At 70.2% G+C, this 19,675-nt stretch overlaps 1 protein-coding gene across 2 annotated transcripts; it reads left to right on the top strand.

Annotated features, from left to right (window-relative positions):
* Positions 1-2,881: 2,881 nt before the first annotated feature.
* Positions 2,882-19,268, top strand: DPYSL5 (dihydropyrimidinase like 5). Of its 2 annotated transcripts, XM_075049780.1 has the most exons (13): positions 2,882-2,965; positions 8,290-8,554; positions 10,361-10,519; positions 11,328-11,507; positions 11,626-11,694; positions 11,923-11,967; positions 12,234-12,309; positions 13,383-13,539; positions 14,601-14,742; positions 15,130-15,272; positions 15,358-15,565; positions 17,000-17,168; positions 18,069-19,268. In XM_075049780.1, the coding sequence occupies exons 2-13, from the start codon at positions 8,294-8,296 to the stop codon at positions 18,152-18,154; spliced, it is 1,695 nt and encodes a 564-aa protein (XP_074905881.1). In that variant the 5' UTR covers positions 2,882-2,965; positions 8,290-8,293; the 3' UTR covers positions 18,155-19,268. The 2 variants fall into 2 exon arrangements, with proteins under 2 accessions (XP_074905881.1, XP_074905882.1); XM_075049781.1 differs by lacking the exon at positions 17,000-17,168.
* The last annotated feature ends 407 nt before the right edge of the window (positions 19,269-19,675 follow it).

Genomic DNA, 19,675 nt, shown 5'->3' with positions numbered 1-19,675 from the left:
TGCCAGACTCTGAGGTGGTGGGGTCTTGAGCATGGCCGTGGGGACCCCTCAAGGGCCAGAGCCCAGGAGAGGGGCTGGTGGGGGTGAGGGACCCCTGGGCCAGGGACAGCGCCCACCCCCACCCCCCCGCAGCCGGGGGCTGCCCAGGGAACGGGCTGGAGCTGGGAACAGCAGAGACGGATGACAAGCACCTGGAGACAGGGCTGGAGGAGGAAAACTGCCCAAAATGGAGGACAACCAGGCAGGGGCTGTCCTGAGACACCCTGACCCCCCCCCCCGGGGTGGCACCCAAGGATGCCCAGGGGCTGCCGTGGTCCTTGTGAGCCCCTCTCTGTCATCTCTGGAAGCTGATGGGGACAGCGGGACATCCCTGAGGGGTGGAGAAAGACAAATGTCACATCCCTGAACGGCCGGTGCTGAGCACGTGTGCCCGCGCCGGGACATGGGGTCTGGCGAGTGGCGGGTGTGGTGGACGGCTCGGGGAGCCGTGCTCTGCCGGGGGGTGGTGGTGAGTGGGCGCCGCCGGGCACCACAGTGGGGTCCCCGGGCTGTTGGGGCGGCCAGGCAGCACTCGCTGGGGTCTGCGGGTGACACACCTGCAGCCAGTATGGGGGGGGCTGGCATCCCCGGGGACCTGGGCAGGCAGGGGGGTGGGCATGTGGGACCCTCACGAGGTTCAACAAGGCCAAGTGCAAGGTCCTGCACATGGGTTGGGGCAACCCCCAGTATCAACACAGGCTGGGGGCTGAAGGGATCGAGAGCAGCCCTGCAGAGAAGGACTTGGGGGACTGGTGGGTGAAAAGCTGGATGAGACCTGGCAATGTGCGCTCACAGCCCAGAAAGCCAACCGTGCCCTGGGCTGCATCCCAAGCAGCGTGGCCAGCAGGTCGAGGGAGGGGATTCTGCCCCTCTGCTCCCATCGGGTGAGACCCCACCTGGAGTCCTGCGTCCAGCTCTGGGGTCCTCAGCACAGGACAGACATGGACCTGTTGGAGCGGGTCCAGAGGAGGGACACTAAGACGATCCGAGGGCTGGAACACCTCTGCTGTGAGGACAGGCTGGGAGAGTTGGGGTTGTTCAGCCTGGAGAGGAGAAGGCTCCAGGGAGACCTTATAGCAGCCTGCCAGTACTTAAAGGGGGCTTATAAGAAATATGGGGACAGACTTTTTAGTAGGTCCTGTAGCGACAGGACAAGGGGTGATGGTTTTAAACTGAAAGAGGGCAGATTCAGGCTAGATATAAGGAAGAGATTTTTTTATGCTGAGGATGGTGAGACACTGGCCTAGATTGCCCAGAGAAGTGGTCAATGCTCCTTCCCTGGAAACATTCACGGTCAGGCTGGATGGGGCTTTGAGCAACCTGGTCTAGTTGAAGATGTCCCTGCTCATGACAGGGGGGGGTTGGACTAGATGACCTTTGAGGGTCCTTTCCAACCCAAATCTGTGACTCTGTGATGGCCAAATCTGCAGGGACCAGTCAATATGCTCGAGGGCAGAGCTGCCACCAGCAGGACCGAGCCAGGCTGGAGGAGGGGGCCAGCGGGAACCCTACACAAAGGCAAATTCCTGCCCCTGGGAAGGAAGAGCCCCCGGCAGCGATACAGGCTGGGGGCAGCTCTGCTGGAGGGGACACGAGGCTCCGGGCAGACACGAGCTGAACGTGTGCCCCGGCACCACAGGCCAACAGCATCCTGAGCTGTAGGACCACAGGACCACAGACAGCAGATCAAGGGACGTGATCATCCCTCTCTACTCAGCGCTCGTTAGAGCACTCCGTGATTCTGTGTCCTGTCCCAGGGCCTCTAATACAAGGATGACATCAAAAACCAGGAGCGAGCTCAGCTGAGGAACACCAAGCTGCTCAGGGGACTGCAGTGCTTGTCCTGTGAGGAGAGGCTGAGGGACCCTGGGTTTGTTCGGGCCAGGAAAGGGACCTGGCGGAGCCAGGCAGACCCCGAGGACTGGGCGGCATGGCCAGGATGGGATGGGGACAGGGGATGGAGATGAGGACCCACCCCATGTGCTAGCCCCGGCACTGAGGGCCGCATCCTGCACGCAGGGTGCCCCGTGCCGCCGGTCCCTCAGGCTGCGTACGGGGGAGCGGTGGGGGGACACACAGCACCGTCATGTCCTCCTGTGTCCTGTCCCCACAGGCTGGGAGCCAGGGGGTGCTGGGATGGGCAGTGCTGGGGGCTGCTGGGAGGGTCTGGGAGATACTGGGCTGTGCTGGGGGCTGATGGGTATTACTGGGTGCTGCTGTGGTTTGCTGGGGGCTGCTGGGCTGTACTGGGCAATACTGGGTGTTGCTGGGCGCTGCTGGGGTGCACTGGGCACTACTGGACGTTACGGCCACCACTGGCTGTTACTGGGCTGTGCTGGCCACTACTGGGTGTTACTGGGCGCTGCTGGGAGGGGCTTATGGGGCCGTCACGGGTGGCCAGGGGGGAGCAATGTGATGCTTCGGGGGTGTCGGGGGTGCCACGGGAGGGCCATGGGGTGCCGGGGGGGGCTGTCGGGGGGGGTTACCGCGTGGGGGGGTTGTCGGGAGGGGCTGTGGTGGGCGCCTACAGCGGTCCCACGGGGAGGTGCCGGGGTGGTCGGGGGGCCGCGGGGAGGAGCCATCGAGTGCCACGAGGGGGGCGGGGGGGGTCTGGGGTTACTCGGGGCCGCCCCCGCGCGCCTTTGTGCCGGCTCCCGTCACCACGGCAACCGCGCGGGCAGGTGGCCGCCGCTGGGCGGGGTCCCGGGCGCCGGCCCCGCCCCCTCCGCCTGTCCGTCAGGCCGCGCGCAGCGTAGCCTGCTGGGAGGGCCTGGCCCCGCCCACGGCGGGGAAGACGGGCGGCGATTGGCCGCGGCTGCGGATGGGCCCCGCCCCCGCCGCGCAGGTTTGGGTGAGAGGCGATCGCGGACGGGGGAGCGCGGCGGGCGCAGCCGGAGCCGGAGCGGGAGCGGAGCGGGAGCGGGAGGTACCGGCGGGGCCGGGTGGGACGGGCCGGGATGTTCCCGCACGGGCGGGAGCTGGCTTGTCGCGGCCTGTATCGCGGCGGGTGGGGAAATCGCGACAGGTGCGCGTATCGCGACGGGCGGGGGTGTCGCGACAGGCAGGGAGGGGGAGTCGCCCGCCCCCCCCCCCCCCCCGCCCCGCACGGGGCGCCTGGCGGGGTACAGCCGGGCAGAAAGGTGGTGTGTGGCCCCCGCCCACGTACGGCGAGTCGCCTGTCGCGACAGGGCGATGGTGTCGCGACGGCGCGAGGGGCTCGCCTCGGCGGGGTGTGGCGACGGGGCCGCCCCGCCCGAGCGGGCCCGGCTCCCTCGTGGGCGCCGTGTCGCGACCGGCTGCGGAGCGGCAGGTGCGCCGGGCGCGGAGGAACGGGGGCCCCGGGGCGGCCGGGGCGCGGGGGGCGGCCGGGGGGGCGGGCGGGGGTCCCGCCGGGCCCGGCCCATTGTTCCGCGGGGGCTCCCGGGCGGCCCCGCCCCGGCTCGGAGCATCCTTTGTGCTGGGCGGCACCGGGCTTTGTCTGCGGGGCCACCCCGGGGCTGGCGGGGCCGGCACCGGCACCGGCACCGGGACCCAGCCGCGCCCCCCGGGAGCCGCTCCCCGGGGCCCCGCCGCAGCTGCACCGCGGCCGCCCCTCGCCCCGGGGCCCGGCCCCCGCCCCTTGCCCCGGGGGCTCGGCCCCGCACCGGGGCTGCGCCCTGCCCGGCACCCCGCACCGGGGGCGGGCAGCCGCGGCTCGCTCTCTGCCCGGGGACCCCCCAGCAGCTCTCGTGTCTGCCCGGGGACACCCCCCGCACCGCAGCCCCGGGACCCCCCTTACCCTCACCGGGGGCTGGCGGGACCCCTGGGTTCGGGGCCTGCCGCAGTGACGGGCGCGTCGCGCCCACCCGGCACACCCCGGGTGGGACGGCGACCCCCGTAACGGGGCTGGGGGACCCCGCCGGCCGCCCGGCACCCCTCTGCCGTGGCAGCGCGCCCCGCGCTCGCTCGGGTGTGGCCGTGCCACGGTGTGCGGCACGCCGTGGCACGTGCCGTGGAGCGTGCCCTGCCAAGGTGCCCGCGGGGACCAGGACCGGCTGCTCGCCTGCCCGCAGCATCCCGGCCTCGGCAGCACGGGCGGCCGGCTCTGCCAGAGCGGCTGTGGCCCTTCACCCGTGGATTGTGGTGCCCCGGTCACCGTGGGGCAGCCCAGGTCTCCCCATCCTTCCCGGGGCGGTGGCTCGGTCACCCCAGCACTGGAGCTCATCCTGGCCGGGGGGGCTGTCGGTGGGACCCCAGCAGCAAGGCACGGCAGCTTGGGCCCCTCGTGGAGCACCGGAGCAGGATGCCAGTGCCTGGCCTGGCTGTGTCCAAAAGGGAGCTGGGGAAGGGGCAGGGTGGGGGGGACACAGCAGTCATGACACCCTAAGAGACATCTCCCGGGCGAGGGGCAATGCCCACCCAGCTGCCACCGCCGGCCAGGGACAGACGATGGTTGCGGTTTAGTGTCACCGGCAGGGCTGATCCTGCCCAGGAGGGGACGGTCACCGAGCCCGACCCCTGACAAAGGAGGGTCCCAGCCAGGGCCCAGGCCGGGTAGCCCCAGCTGGGAGGGTGGGTACCGGGCAGGTTGGTGCCGGGGGGCTCGCTGGCGCAGACAAAAGCAGGGGGCGGCGGAGGGGCCGTGGCAGGCCGCGGGAGCAGCCCCTGGCCTCGCCTCGCCGCACAATGAGGCTCTGTGTGCGGCCGTGCCGCAGCCCCCACCGTCCCGGCACAAAGGCCGGGGCCCAGCAGCCGCCCTGGCCCCAACAGGTGCCCCCCCAGCAGCCCCCGCCAGGGCAGGGGTCCCTTTGTCCTGCCGGGGTCACAGCTGTCCCCGCGCCCCCGCCCTGCCAGCCCCCGCGGCTCGGGGCTGGCAGAGCAGCCGGCGGGCGCTGGGGGGGCCGCAAGCCCCCCGAGATGGCCGCGCTGCTTTGTATGCCGGGAAGCGCGGCCGCGGCCCCCCGCCTCTCGGGGCTCGGCCAGGCTGCCGGCAGCGCCCAAGGACAGCCGAGCCGAGGGCCTGCGGTACAGGGGTGCCGGCTGCGGTGGCGGGGCTGGGCGGGGGGGTGTCCCCGAGGATGGTCGCGGCCCCCTCAGCGCTGACGCTGCGTTTCTGCCCTGCCCGGGGAACCTGTTGTCTGGCAGAAATCTCCTGCCCGCCACGCCAGTGAGCAGCCACCACCGCTGCTGTCTGATGCCGGCTGTGCCACCGCGCCGCAGCAGCTCTCTGGGGCACGGGCAAGAGCGCGGGCGTTCCCAAGGCAGGCTGTGCCGCGCTGGTACTGCAGCACGGACTGGGGGACAGAGGGGCAGAGCCCCTGGGGATGCTCGGTGTGAGCTGGGGGGGACTGGCGTGCCAGGCAGTCCACGGTGGGCAGCCTGGGCTGGGCATGGGAACCGGCGTGCCAGCTGGAGCAGTGGCTGGTGGTGCGGGAGGCAGGGGGTGGCAGGGGTCTCCCGGGAGGGGGGGTGCAGGGGGCGGCCGGCTGGGTCCCCGAGGAGGGGGCAGGAGATGGGCCCGGCGCAGCTGGGTGGGGGGAGCACAGCGGCGGCGGCGTGGGTGGCTCCATGGTGGCCAAGGCCACGGGCAGCGTCTGGAGCTGCCAGCCCTCGTCTGTGCATCGTGTCCAACCCACACCACGCTCACCCTCGCCTGTGTCCCTGAGCGATGCTCTGTCCCCACGGCCAGCACCTCAAACCCCCTGTGCGTCTGCCACCGCCCACCATGCTCACCCCCTTCCAGCACACCCATGGCAGCCACCCTCTCCCCCGTCTTGCTTGTGGGGCCGGGGCTGTGGGGCCAGAGAGCCCACCCGCTCCCCTGTGCCAGACCTCACGGATCCGGCTGGCAGCTGGGCAGCGTCTGGCAGCACGGTCCTGCCCATGAGGTCCCAGGACAGGCAGAGCTGTGCAGGATGCCGGGCCAGGGCAGGTCCTATCCTGGTCTGTGCAGCACCGGGCACAGCAGATGCCCTCTCCCACCACGCCACCCGTGTCGGGGGGCCCTGCCTATGCCACGCGGCGGGGGGGTTCTGCAGTGCTGCTGGGAGCCGGCACAGGCTGCCTCCCCGCACACTGCCGCGCTCCAGATCCATCCATCACAGCAACCCGCTTTCATCTCGGGGTGCCATGCCCCACCCTCCTCCCATACCCCCATTCCTGTGCCACACAAGCACCATCCTGCCTGTCCCACCCCTGCCCTAGGGTCCCGGGGGGGCTCAGGGGCGGCAGTGGGCACCACCATGTCTCCTGTGGGCACCAGCACATCTCCTGGGGTCCCTCACCCTACCAAGGTCGGTCTCTGCCCCGACATCTTGCCCCATCCTGGCTGCTGCTGGCATAGGGGTTCAGCAGGTCTCCAGCTGGGGCTGCCCCCCTCATCCCCTGCTGCACAGCTGTGGGTCCGGGTGCCCCCCAGCACAGCACTTGCATGGGGCAGCAGCTTCCCTGGGTGCCGGAGGCAGACCTGGGGGGCAGGTATGGGCAGAGGCTGCCCCTGCCCTGGGACCAGGTGGGATGGGGTGCCGGTGCCCGGCATGCCGCGGCGGCCTGGCATGCTGCGTGAGGAGCTGCTGCCAGCGGGAAGGTCGCTGCTGTCCCGCCTCGGTCCCTCTGGGACCCATTTTCTTCTGCCATCCCTCGGCAGCCGGTGCAGCTGTGCATGGTGGCGGCATTCCTGGAAGGGCGGGGGCTGCCTTTCCCAAGAGCGTTCCCTATGGCAGGGGGGCTGCCTACGGGACCCTCCGGCAGGTGCTCGCTTCGGTCCTGTGCCGGCGTGAGAGCAGCAGGACGAGGCACAGGCTGGCACCGACCTCACCCGCAGCAGGGCTGGCGTTGCAATCGTAGAGCCCTGGGGCAGGAGCCGACCCGGCAAGGGCTCCCGGTGTCCCCCAGCCCCAGCACGGTTTTGGCACTGCAGTGGGCACAGCCGCTCGCCCTCCTCGGGCAGCTGCTCCTGCCTGCAGCGCTGGGAATGCTCAGCTGCTGGCAGGGCCCAGCTCAGCCCCGCCGGCCACCGCGGCTCTCCGCCAGGTCCAACGGCCGGGGAAGCCATTTGCTGCCGAGCCGGCGTTTCGCCGGGCGGCTGGGAATCGCTGGCACATGCTCAGGACAGTCCCTTCAGAGCAGTGCCCCAGCCCCAGCATCCACACGGAATGGCGGCAGGGCTGTGGGGGCACCGGGCCAGCCCCTCGCCACGAGGGACCGTGCCCCCAGCAGCAGCATCCTCTGCCCCATGGCCCAGTGCTGACCCCGGCATCGCGGCAGGGACGGCGTGCACCGTCTCTGTCCGGGAGCCTGGGACACTGGGGTTCGGTGGGTGCTGGGGCCCCGCTCGCCCTGCGGCAGCCGGGGCTGCTCGGTGCAGGTCAGCCACGGCCGGTGCCATCGCGGGCTCTGCCCCGCGGTTGTGCCGGTGAGGCCGGGCAGTGCCGTGGGTTCTGGTGGGGTCCCAGGCCACCTCGTGCCCCCCGGGGGGATGGTGCTCCCAGGGTGCCCGTGCCGCCGTCGCGCGCCGGCCCTGCTCAGACAGGTCGATCACGTTTGACCTTCATCTACCAAATGAATTATAGATCGTGTCTGGGGACGCCCCTCGCTGCCAGGGGGGCGAAGGCGGCGCTGGGGCAGCGCGGGGAGCTCCGGCAGAGCTTGCACCGTGCGGGGCTGTGGGGCAGAGCCAGCCAGCCTGCCCCAAGCATGGGGGCTCACGCCCCAGGGAGAAGCCCCAACAGCGTCCCCTTGGCACATGTGGCACCAGCAGCTGGGGCTTGGCCCCCTCCCTCGCTCTGGGGTCCCTGCCCATAGCAGGGGGGGAGCAAGGGGGGGTTGGCTGTGCGTGGGGCTGGCAAGGGTGGGGGGCTGGCAGCCCCAGTCCGTAGCCGGGTCCAGGTGCTGGGACCGTGAGGTGGTCGGCGCTGACCAGGGTGCAGGCTGATGTCACCAGAGGAGGGGGGCTCGGCAGAGCGGCAGCCCCTGACCCGGCGCCCAGGGCCCCCCCTCTCTGCGGATTTCCCGAGATAATCCAGTGTTGACATGGCCCAGGGCGGGGATGGGCATGGCGGATGCGCAGCCGCGGGGCTGCCCGGAGCCCTGCCTGCCTGCCTGCACCGGGTCCCCGTGCCGAGAAGGGGGACTCGCCCCTGCCACGGCAGCACCGTGCCAGCCTGGGACCCCCAGGGGCGGGCGATGGGGGTGAGCCCCCCCCGGCCCCGGGGGGCCGCGCAGGACGGGGGCACCCATCGGCCGCCCCAGGGCTGACTCCTGCTCTTGCAGCGCCATGCTCGCCAACGCGGCCACCATGCGGATCCTCATCAAGGGGGGGAAGGTGGTGAACGACGACTGCACGCTGGAGGCGGACGTCTACATCGAGAACGGCATCATCCAGCAAGTGGGCCGTGAGCTCATGATCCCCGGCGGGGCGAAGGTCATCGACGCCACCGGCAAGCTCGTCATCCCGGGCGGCATTGACACCAGCACCCATTTCCACCAGACCTTCATGAATGCCACCTGCGTGGATGACTTCTACCATGGCACCAAGGTACCACCCGGCCACGGCCCCCCCCTGCACTCCCTGGGCTCGCTGCTGCCTGCACGCTCTGCCCGCAGCCCGAGCCCCCGGCGGGTGGGTTTGCTCCCAGCTCGGGGACGGCTCCCCGGCCCCCCAGGTGCCAATGGGTGCTGCAGGGATTTGGCACGGAGCATCCGCGGCCAAGGGGGATGCCGGGCAGGCGAGAGCATTTAGTGGCCGGGTCCCGCTGGCAGGAGCTGTGCGGCGTGAGCAGGCTCTCTGCCCCGGCACTGCGGGCAGCCGGCTGCATCAAGTCCCCAGCGGGGTGGCACTGTGCCAGGCTGTCCCCGTGTCCCCATCCATCAGGTCCCCTTGCTGTAAGCATCCTCCTCCCCCCGCCGGGGCCACGGCACCTGTGCCGGCATGGGGTCCCTCTGCTCCTGCGTCTCCCTGCGCGCCGCTGGCCGTGCCCCCCCCCCGAGCCGATGCTGCTGGCATGGGGCAGTGAGTGAAAGATGCCGCTTTCCGACAGATGAGCCCCCAGTCCCAGGAGGGCGAGCAGAGGGGTGGGTGCACCAGCAGGATTGGTCCCCACAGGGTGCAGCCCACCTGCCCGCAGCAAAGATGCTCTCTCCCACGCAGGGACCCCTCGGTGCCCCACAGACCCTGCTGGGGAGGGATGCTCGTCCAGCTCCAGACCAGGGCATGGCAAGCCCAGGTCTGGCTCGGCTGGAGTCACCTATAGCAGCAAGGCTGACGTGGGGATGCTCTGCGGTGCCAGCCTGGCGCGGGGCCCTCCCTCTGCTGCAGGGCCCTGCCGTGGGACGGCGGTGCCGTGCACTGGGTGCCGCTGCCTCGGGGTGTCGAGGTGCCGGCGCGGGCTTGTCCCGGGCAGTGCCGGGGCCGGCTGTCTCCAGCACCCCACACAGAGCAGCCATTGTGCCAAGCCAGTGCTGGCCGTGCCTGGCCCCGGCGTGCCCAGCGTCCCTGGGCAGGGGGCTCGGCTCTGCCACGGCGGCTGCAGCAAAGGGGTTGGAGGGACGGTCCCATGCCGCGGCACAGCGAGGGTCCCGGGGGGGCACAGAGATGTGCCGGAGGGCAGGATGCTGGTGCACCCTGTGCCTTGCCTGCTCCCCGTCCCCATCCCAGCAGTCTGCCTTGTAGCACCGCGCTGGCGCCAGCCCATGAGGGCCAATTGGTAAAGGAGCTTTGGGGATTAGCCAGGCTGGGTGAGCCAGGGACACCGCCGAGTGTGACAGCGCCCGCCCTGCGGCCCACGTGTGCCACGGGGGGGGTGTCTCCCTGTGGCCCCCATGCTGCCAGGGCTGGGCTGGGCAGCCCCATCCCAGATCAGGCCCCGTGCCAGAGGTGCAGCTGGGGGGGCTGCAGGGACTGCGGTGCCCAGGCCCATGGGCAGCACAGGCAGGGCGTACCCCTGGCACCCCAAATCCAGTGGTTGGTGCTGGGGGGGACAGTCAGTGCCCCAGCAGGCAGCAGGATGGGGCTCTCCAGATGTGTCATGCACCCAGATGTGCTGTTGCAACCAGGCAGCCGCAGGCAGGACCAGGGTACTTGCTGCGGGGGGTGGTTGCACCCCAGGGTGATGTGGGGGGATCCCTGCAACGGAGCCCAGCCCGGGGCCCCCACCTGCCTGCAGGCATCGCCATGCCCCAAATGTGCCTGTCCCAGCCTGGCCGCCCAGGGATCAGCCCTGGTCGTAGCCAGGCAGGACTAGTGTCGCCTCACGGCGTGGGCAGCACCGCGAGCCTCGGGGGCCATTCCCCAGCGGGACAAATCCTGCCCCCCACCACTGCTGCTGTCCCCCATAACCTGCAGGCGGCCCTGGTGGGAGGGACGACGATGATCATCGGCCACGTCCTGCCCGACAAGGAGACCTCGCTGCTGGACGCCTACGAGAAGTGCCGCAGCCTGGCTGACCCCAAGGTCTGCTGCGACTACGCCCTGCACATGGGCATCACTTGGTGGGCGCCGAAGGTGAGTTTGGCCACGCCATGCCAGCACAGCAAGGCTCTGACGCCGGCACAGCGAGGCAGGCACCAGGGCCACAGTGCCCGGCAGCAGCTGCCATGGCCAGGGCTAATTCCCAGCCCCGCTGATCCCATTAGCTGCTTGTTGGGGTGGGCTGGGCTGAGCCCCCAGGCTGCCTTTTGAGCTGCCTTGATCCGGGCTCAGCGAGGCAGGGGGTCCGCATGGGGCTGAGCCCCTTGCCAGGGCGGGGAAGGTGCTGCTGCTCCATGGAGGGGAGCGGGGTGCCTGGGCACGGTGGTCCCAGCTTAGGGGGGGACCCCATCCTGCAGCATGGCCCCCATGGGGGTGGCAGCGGGGGCTGGTCCTGCTCGGCACCCAGACCCCGTCCTATGGTGTATGCAATCCCCACCAAAGCTGCCGGAGCAGGATCAGGCCTGGCTTGAGGGAGACCCCAGCCACTGTGTACCCTGTGTCCCAGCCAGGCCCTCCCCAGGCAGAGCAGGGGATGGAAGGGGATGGAGCAGGTGCCCCCCAGGGTGCGTCCCAGAACTGGCACACCAGGGATCCAGCCAGGCCAGGGCCAGATCATGGCGTGACATGGCAAGCAAAATCCCCCCTACTCTCCCCCCAGCATCTGTCGCTCCCTGGATCACCCCAGGGTGCATGCACAAATCCTGCATCTCACATCCCCAGGGGGGAAGCGTCAGTCCCTGCCTCATGGCGGGGTGGGAGGAGTGGGTCCCATGGCTGCCCGCGCACCCCAGAGCCACTGAATCCCTCCCACACTGTGCTGACCCCCCCCATCCTTGTGCAGGTGAAGGCAGAGATGGAGACGCTGGTGCGGGAGAAGGGGGTGAACTCCTTCCAGATGTTTATGACCTACAAGGACCTGTACATGCTGCGGGACAGCGAGCTCTACCAGGTCTTCCGGGCCTGCCGCGACATCGGCGCCATCGCCCGAGTCCATGCCGAGAACGGCGAGCTGGTGGCTGAGGTGAGCACCGGGACCGGGAGTGCCCGGCCGCGATGGGCACCCAGCTATGTGCTTGGGGCAGGGAGAGCCCCCCGTGTCACCTCCACCCTGACACACACACCCCTGCCCAATTCCCTAGGGAGCAAAGGAGGCACTGGACCTGGGCATCACGGGGCCGGAGGGCATTGAGATCAGCCGGCCTGAAGAGGTAGGCGACTGCTGGTGTCCCTGAGTCATTGCACAGGTGGCGTCCTGGGACATGGCTGGGATGCTCCGGGGCATCCTCATACCTGGCACCACCCGTGCACCCATCTGTGCTGTCCATGCACCCATCTGCATGCCCATCCTTGCACCACCCACCCCAACCCACACCATGCCCTAGCCGGGGCGCTTTGCCATGCCATGCCATGCATCTCACTGCCCACTCTCTCTGCAGCTGGAAGCCGAGGCCACGCACCGTGTCATCACCATTGCCAACAGGGTGAGTGGTCCTGAGCCAGGTGGCCAGGACTGAACCTCACTGCCGAGGGTCTGCGCTGGGGTGTCCCTCCCACCACCCTGAGCAAGCGGGGTGTGCAGCACACGGCCATGCCGGACCTCCTGCGGCTGGGCCATCCCTCTTGGTACATCTGTGGGTGGGCGCCCCAGTTCCATGGGGGGGTCCCAATGCCCCTATCGGGGCGCTGGGACCCCCCCCATGGAACTGGGTCGCTATGGGGACAGTGGCACTGACCCCCCTCTCCACAGACCCACTGCCCCATCTACCTGGTGAACGTCTCCAGCATGTCTGCAGGGGATGTCATCGCTGCCGCCAAGATGCAAGGTAGGGAGCCCGGATGGGCACCCCTAGGGCAGGATGTGGCCCCCCACCCGAGCTGGCAGTGGGGTGGGACGTGGACCCCCGTGGGCTCTGGACTCAGTGGGGTGGGGGCGGGTCTGGCATCACTGGGGCAAAACCTGCATTTCCCCAGGGATTGTGGCCACGAGGTGGGAGCCCCCTGGCCCCGCCCACCCGGCCCCCGGCCCCGCCCCCTGCAGCCAGAGCCGCTGGATCTCCCTCTTGCCTTGTAGCTCCGCCCCCTACAGTTGAAGAGCCCTTAGCTCCGCCCTCGCCTGTAGCCCCGCCCCTTCTCTTGGCGCCTTGGATCTGCCCTCTGCTCCGTAGCTCCGCCCCCTTTCCCCCTAGCTCCGCCCCCTGTGGTGGGGACTGTCCCTGGGCGGGAGGCTGCGACACGCGTGGGCACACGGAGGGACACGGGCACACGGGCAGAGGCACCGGCGTACACGCGGAGGGGTGTGCACACACCGGCGTGAGCCCGTGCGGGCTTACAGACACGGGGCACACGCAGGGACACAGGCACACGCAGCCACGGACATGTGTGGGCAAGGGGCACATGCATGGACACGGACACACCCACGGACATGGGCCACACGCAGGGTGAATGTGGGCAGCGGGAAGGTTGTTGGCTGGAAGGGACATGGATGGGCACACGCAGGGCCGTGTCACATGCAGAGACGTGGACACTCACTGCACGGGAGGTACGGAGCCATGGGCACGCAGAGACACATGGGCTCTTGCGTGGATAGGGATGCAGGCAGGAACAGGCACGTGGACACAGGAGCACATATGTGCATGTGGGGATGTGCCCTCAGACACATGTGCACATGTGGGCCCCCAGCCACCAGGCACCTGCAGCACTGCTCACACAGACACGCGACACACGTGAGCATGTGTGTACACATGCTCAGATGGAGGCACACGCTGCCTGCAGAGATACCGACACGGACAGAGCACACACGTGCCCCTTGCACACTCACCTGTGCACACCCCTCCCTTGCACAGTCGCCCCCCGCCCCACTGCCCCCCGCCCCACGCGTGTGCCTCCACCCCGGCAGGGAAGGTGGTGTACGCGGAGACGACCACGGCGCACGCCACGCTCACCGGGCTGCACTACTACCACCAGGACTGGTTCCATGCTGCCGCCTACGTCACCGTGCCGCCGCTACGCCTGGACACCAACACCTCCGCCTACCTCATGAGCCTGCTTGCCAAGTGAGGCACCTCGGGCACCCCGCGCCCTGGTCACCCTCTCCCCGTGGGCCATTCTTCCCGGCACCCCCTCCCCAGCTGCCACACTTGCTGGTGCTCTCCGGGCATCCCTGGTGTTCTGCATGCCCAAGAGTCCTGCTCCCGGGTGCCATGCAATCCCACTGCCCCGTCACCCCAGCATCATGTGTTCAGGCACCCTGCTCCCATGGTGCTGTGCTTTCCAGACACACCATCCTTTGAGCACCCCCCTCCTTGGGCTAGCCTCCAGGCACCCCCTGTCCCTGGCACCTCACTTCTTGGGCACTGGCCTCTCTGGGTGCCTCACTTCCCAGACACTGTGCTCCCTCGGGGCCTCGCTCTGTGGGTGCTGCACTTCCCAAGCACTCACTGAGCACCTGGGGTCTTGGGTGCCCCAATCCCCAGGCACCCTGCTTCTTGGGTGCTGAGCTCCCTGGGCACCTCACTGCATGGCTGCTCCATTCCCTGGGCACACTGCTCCCTGGTGCCGAGCTCCCTGGGCACCCCAGTGCATGGATGACCCTGCTCCCCAGGCACCCTGCTCCCCAAGCACCCCACTGTGTGGGTGCCCCGCTCCCCGAGCACCTCACTCCCCAAGTGCTGAGCTCCCCAGGCACCCTGCTCCCTGGGCACTGATCTCCTTGGGCACTTCACTGGATGAATGCCTCGCTCCCCAGGCACCCCCATCCCTGGGCTCTGAGCTCCCTAGGCACCCCACTCCCTGTACGCCCTATTCCCTGGGCACCCTGCTCCCCGGGCACCCCGATTCTTGGGCACGCCACTGCGTGGCTGCCCACTCCTTGAGCACCTCAAGGTGTGCCCAAGTGCTGAGCTCCCTGAGTACCCTGCTGCCTGTGTGCTGAGCTCCCCAGACACCCCACTCCCAAGGTGCTGAGCTCCCTGGGCACCCCATGGCATGGGTGCTCCATTCCTTGAGCACTGAGCTCCCTGGGCACCCCGCTCCCGGCCGCCTGCCATGCCAGCGGCTGGCTGTGGCCGAGCTGCCCCAGCTGTGCCATCAGCAGCGCTGTCCCGTCCTCCCGCAGCGACACGCTGAACATCGTGGCCTCTGACCACCGGCCCTTCAGCACCAAGCAGAAAGCCATGGGCAAGGAGGACTTCACCAAGATCCCCCACGGCGTCAGCGGGGTGCAGGACCGCATGAACATCATCTGGGAGCGAGGCGTGGTACGGGGTCCCACACCTCTCCCCTGCCCCTAGGCACCCCCAGGACGGGGCTGTCCCCCCACCCTGGCTCTCGGGGGGCTCGGCAGTGGGTCCAGCTTGGGCTGAGCTGGCCCCAGCTTTAGGGCTGGAGGGCCCTTTCCGTGGGTCCCGCGGGACGTCCCTTGGGTGGGTTTGCCCTCTGGTGTGGGGGCAGGCAAGGCGCTTCCCCAGTGCAACCCAGTGGGTCCCAGCAAGGGATCCGGCCCCAGCAGCACCCCCCGAGATTTTGGGGGGGTTTGGGGTAGGCAGCACAGAGCGCGAGGGAAGGGGCACAGGCAGCTGGGCAGTGTTGTGGGGTTGGGGTAGGATGTGGCCCAGCACATCCTCACGCACCCCCCCCGGCGGCAGGTCGGGGGCAAGATGGACGAGAACCGCTTCGTGGCCGTGACCAGCTCCAATGCCGCCAAGATCCACAACCTGTACCCCCGCAAAGGCCGGATCATCCCAGGGGCTGACGCCGACGTCGTGGTCTGGGACCCCGAGGCCACCAAGTAGGTGCAGCCGGCGGGGAGGGGGCCGGGGAGGGGTCTCCCCGTGCTGCTGGGCACCCACTCACTGCCCCGTCCCCCCGCCCAGGACGATCTCGGCCAGCACCCAGGTGCAGGGGGGGGACATCAACCTGTACGAGAACATGCGGTGCCACGGGGTGCCCCTGGTCACCATCAGCCGTGGGCGCGTGGTCTACGAGAACGGCGTCTTCATGTGTGCCGAGGGCACCGGCAAGTTCTGCCCGCTCCGCTCATTCCCGGACTCCGTCTATAAGAAGCTGGTGCAGCGGGAGAAGGTAGGGGGGTGGCGGGGGCCGTGCCGGTGCTGTGCTGCGGCGTGGGGCAGAGCTGCGCCGTGCCTGGCTCCCGGCTGCTGGAGGGGCCGAGGGAGGCAGTGGTCGCGGTGGTCCCAGCAGCGTGGGTCAGTGGGGGGACGGGTCTGTGCCGCCTAGTGCCATGTCATCACGGTGCTACACCGTGCCGCGGTCAGTACCACGCCGGAGCATCGCGTGGCGGGAGCGCAGCGTGCCTCGTGCTGGGGACGGGGGAGGATGGCAGCGGCAGTGCCCGGTCAGGGGCAAGCGCCAGCGGTGGGGTCCCTGCGGGTGGGCGTATGATGGAGGACCCCGCTGCCCCAGCTCCTGCCCCTCCCTGGGCCCTTGCCCGTGTGCCGGCGGTGCAGAGTGTTTGGGAACAGTCTCACTGTGTGCTGCTGCGGACGGCGGTTGTCCCGACACGTGTGCGAGGCGCGTGCCAGGCGTCTGGGGGCCCCCCCGCGCTCCGCTGTCCCGGGCTCTCTGCCCTTGGCAGGGTCCCCCCTCTGCAGCCCCCCGAGGCGGCCTCACAGCGGCCCCACGTGCACCGGCACAGGGACACGCGTGGCTCGGACAGGAGGGGACCCCGGGGCACGCGCTCCCCGGGGCTGCAGCACGTGTCTTGCCCACACTTGGTGGGGCTGCAGAAGCCCCCTCTTCCTCCTCTCTGCCCCCCGGCCCCCCCACCCCATTGCCGACCCACTGCGGGCGAGGGGGACAGCCACCACCCTGCCATCCCCCTCTGCACTCGTGGGTCCCCGGGGCTGTCCTGGCGTGACACCGGCAGACCCCGGCACCGGGAACCCCTCCGTGCCCCTGCGCCTTTCGCCAGCCCCTGCCCAACCGTGGGAGATGTGCTGGGGGGCTCGATGTGGTGCTGATGCTGTGAGGGAAGGGGCCGCCTGGGGGGTCCAGGTGCCGTCCTGGGGAGCTGGGAGCCGACAGCCAGCACTGGGGGGGGGCACGGGGCATCGCCTGCCTGCACGGGCCGCTCTGAGCACGCACCTGCGCCTCGCTGTGGGGGGGTCGGCTTGGCATCGCCAGGAGGGACAGGGGTGAGGGGCTGCGCCGCCGGGGTCACCCGCCTCCCCCAGTCCCTGCTCTGGCACCGCTCTGTGCCAGTACCTCCTGCACCGGGAGCCCCGCAGCCCAGCCAGCATCCCACTGGGTGCCTCTCCTCCCCACCTGTACCCCTCCCCACGCCGCAGCCCCCTCCCCATGCCGCAGCATGCCCCCACACCCTTCCCTCCCCCCCACACCCGGCTGATCCGCACCCCGCTGTAAGGCAGTAGCACCCCTAACCCCGCTCGCGCCGCAGGGCACCCCCGTGCTCCCCCCACGCCCCGGCCGCAGCCCACCACGGCGCGGTGTCGCCCGAGCTGATGCTCTCTCTGCTTTTTCTTTCCCTTCCGGCAGAGTTTAAAGCTGCGGGGTGTGGATCGCACCCCATACCTGGGGGACGTGGCCGTGGTTGTGCATGCCGGGAAAAAAGAGACGGGGACGCCCCTGGCCGATACGCCCACCCGGCCTGCCACGCGACACGGGGGCATGAGGGACCTCCACGAGTCCAGCTTCAGCCTGTCCGGTAAGAAGGGGGCCGCAGCGAGGGTCCCGGCAGCCCCCGTCCCGCGTTCAGCCCCCCCTGGGGCTCACCGGCAGCCCCACACCCGGCGGCTCTCCGGCACCGGCTGGGCGCTTGCCACCCTGGGGTGCAACCCCCCTTCTCCCAGGCAGGGGGCTGTGCCACCCCGGTGCTCCCACAGTAGAGTAGGGAGCCGACCACCTCCCCAGACCCACAGCCCCACCGGCCCTCGCCCGTCCCTCCACGCACCGTCCGTCGCGTAGCTGCGCCTGGCAGGGGTCTGTGCCGGGCCGGGGGGCCGGGGCGGGCAGGACTGAGCCAGCGCATGCGTTGTGTTTGGGCACCTTTGTCCCTGGGAGCGGAACCGGAGGGACGGGGGTCATCCCCGCGGCTCCGGTGGGCACCCGCTCTCCCACCCCACAGCCGCCATGGCGCTGTCCTGTGCCGGACAGGACCGAGCCACATGCCGTGCTCGGACAGGAGCGGGACTGGCTGCATCTGCTCCCTTGGCTGCAGCGCTCCGTGCTGCCCGTGCTCACCGCGGCTCAGTGCTGGCTGTGCCGGGGCTGGGAGCCTCCGGTGAAGCTCCCTGCCGGCACCCCGCTTGGTGCTCCTAGCAGGGCCGGGGACACTCTGACCCCCCCAGGGCAAGACGCTGGGTTTTGGGGGGTCGCGAGCGTCGGTCCCAGTATGGCCAATGCTGCACGAGGCACCGGTGCTCCGGTGCTTCCCCACCGCGTGCGGCACCACCGAGGCAGGAGCGGGGGCTGTGGGGGAGCCGGGGGACACACAGAGCACCCGGTGTCCCCACGGTGCCGGCAGCAGGGTTGCCGGCCGCGCTGCGGGTGCCAGGGTGGCTGTTGGGTTCTCGCCCTGACGCCCGTCTGTCCATCTGTCCGGCAGGTTCTCAGATCGATGACCACGTTCCAAAGCGAGCTTCGGCCCGGATTCTCGCTCCCCCCGGAGGCCGGTCGAGCGGCATTTGGTAGAGCCGGGGACCTGTCCCCCAACTGAGGACCAGGCACCGGCCCCACGCCGCCCCCGCCCCGGGACCCCGGCTCCGGCGGGGCTCCCCTCGCACCGGGGGGCCCTGCCCGGTCCCCGTCCTGCCCGCGGGGCCGTGCCGGCGGCGTCAGCCGGCAGCCGTGTGCGGTGGGCCGGGGGCCAGGGGGCCGCGGCCCGGCCGGCGGGAGGGGACAGGGGCAGCGGGTGGGCCAGCCCCGGCCCTTTTCTGTTTGCACGTTGGGTTTGGATCAGTGAATTTTTGACTTGTTTGTGCATCACGTGGAAATACTCTGAAGTGGTTTGTGTCACTAGCGTTAGGGGAGAAGCAGGGACCCCCCACCCCCCTCTCCACCCTTTCCCCCTCCTTGGGCTGCCCCACCAGCTCCCACCTCCGCTCCCACCCCGGCCCCACGCGGGACGCGCGAGCCCTTCCCACGCCCCGGCAGCGAGCAGCGTCGCGGTAGGCGCGCGCCCGCACGAGCGTGGTGCCGGCAGCCGCTCGCTGGCACACGCGTGCACGCCCGCCCGCATCCCTCCGTGCGAGGTGCCGGCGGGCTTCTCGCTGCCGCCTGCGTGCGCGCATACGTTGCACCGCGCGCGGTCCCAGTGAGGTAGGTGTTCGCTGTGCACGCGCGTGCACCCGCGTCCCCATCCCTCCACGCACGACAGCGGCCGCCTGTTTCATGCCGTGCCAGGAGCACCCCTCGCCCCTGCCCCTTCCCGGCCCCTCCACACCCCACCGCGGGGCTGCCGGCGACCCCGGGGCCGGCGATGCTCCCGAGCATCCGCGGCGGGTGCCGGTGGGGTGTGGGTCCGGGTGCGCGTGGCCCCGGCAGAGCAGGGTCCTCGTCCCCCCCACCCCGGCCACGCACTGGTGCTATCCGGCGGGCGCCCCGCTCCCCCCCCAAGCTGTCCCCTGGGGTAGTGTCAGATGTGAATTGTTCCTTGTGCACTTTTCCCCTAGATGGTCCCTGTAGGTGTGCGGGGGGGCCGGGTGGGCACAGCCCAGCACGGGGGTCCTGCCCGCCCCCGGGTAGTTGCATATTGGCCGTTTTAGGAACCTGCAGTACGTTTCTGTTTGCTCATTAAAGACCGTTCTCACAGCGCCCGGCCTTGACGCCTGCTTACGGGGAAGGGGGGGCTGGACGCCGGCGGGAGGGGTCCCAGTTGGGGTCAGGCACGTGGTGGGCTTTGCATCGTCCCCACCTCTCGGCGTGCACAGCTGCGCCCCAACCCTGCCATGGGGTCAGGGACTGTCTCCATGTCCCCCCTGCACCTCCATCCACGCTGCCCCTGGGGGGTGCCCATGGTGGGGGGCTCAGACCCCCCCCGAGCGTGGCTGGGTGCTGTCTGGGGGGGAGCGGGGTGAGAGGCTGCCTGGGGAGGGGGAGCCCCATCCTCCCCGGGGAGCAGCGTGCAGCCCAGCGCACACGAGTGCGTGGATACACGCGTGTGCGTGCATACAAGCGTGTGCGGGCACAGACGCGCCGGGTCAGGCCTCCGAC

The sequence above is a fragment of the Buteo buteo genome, chromosome 17 (genome assembly GCF_964188355.1).
Source record: "Buteo buteo chromosome 17, bButBut1.hap1.1, whole genome shotgun sequence".
Taxonomy (NCBI): domain Eukaryota; kingdom Metazoa; phylum Chordata; class Aves; order Accipitriformes; family Accipitridae; genus Buteo; species Buteo buteo.
Note: the sequence above shows the minus strand (reverse complement) of the source record. Positions and strands in the feature narration are given on the sequence as shown.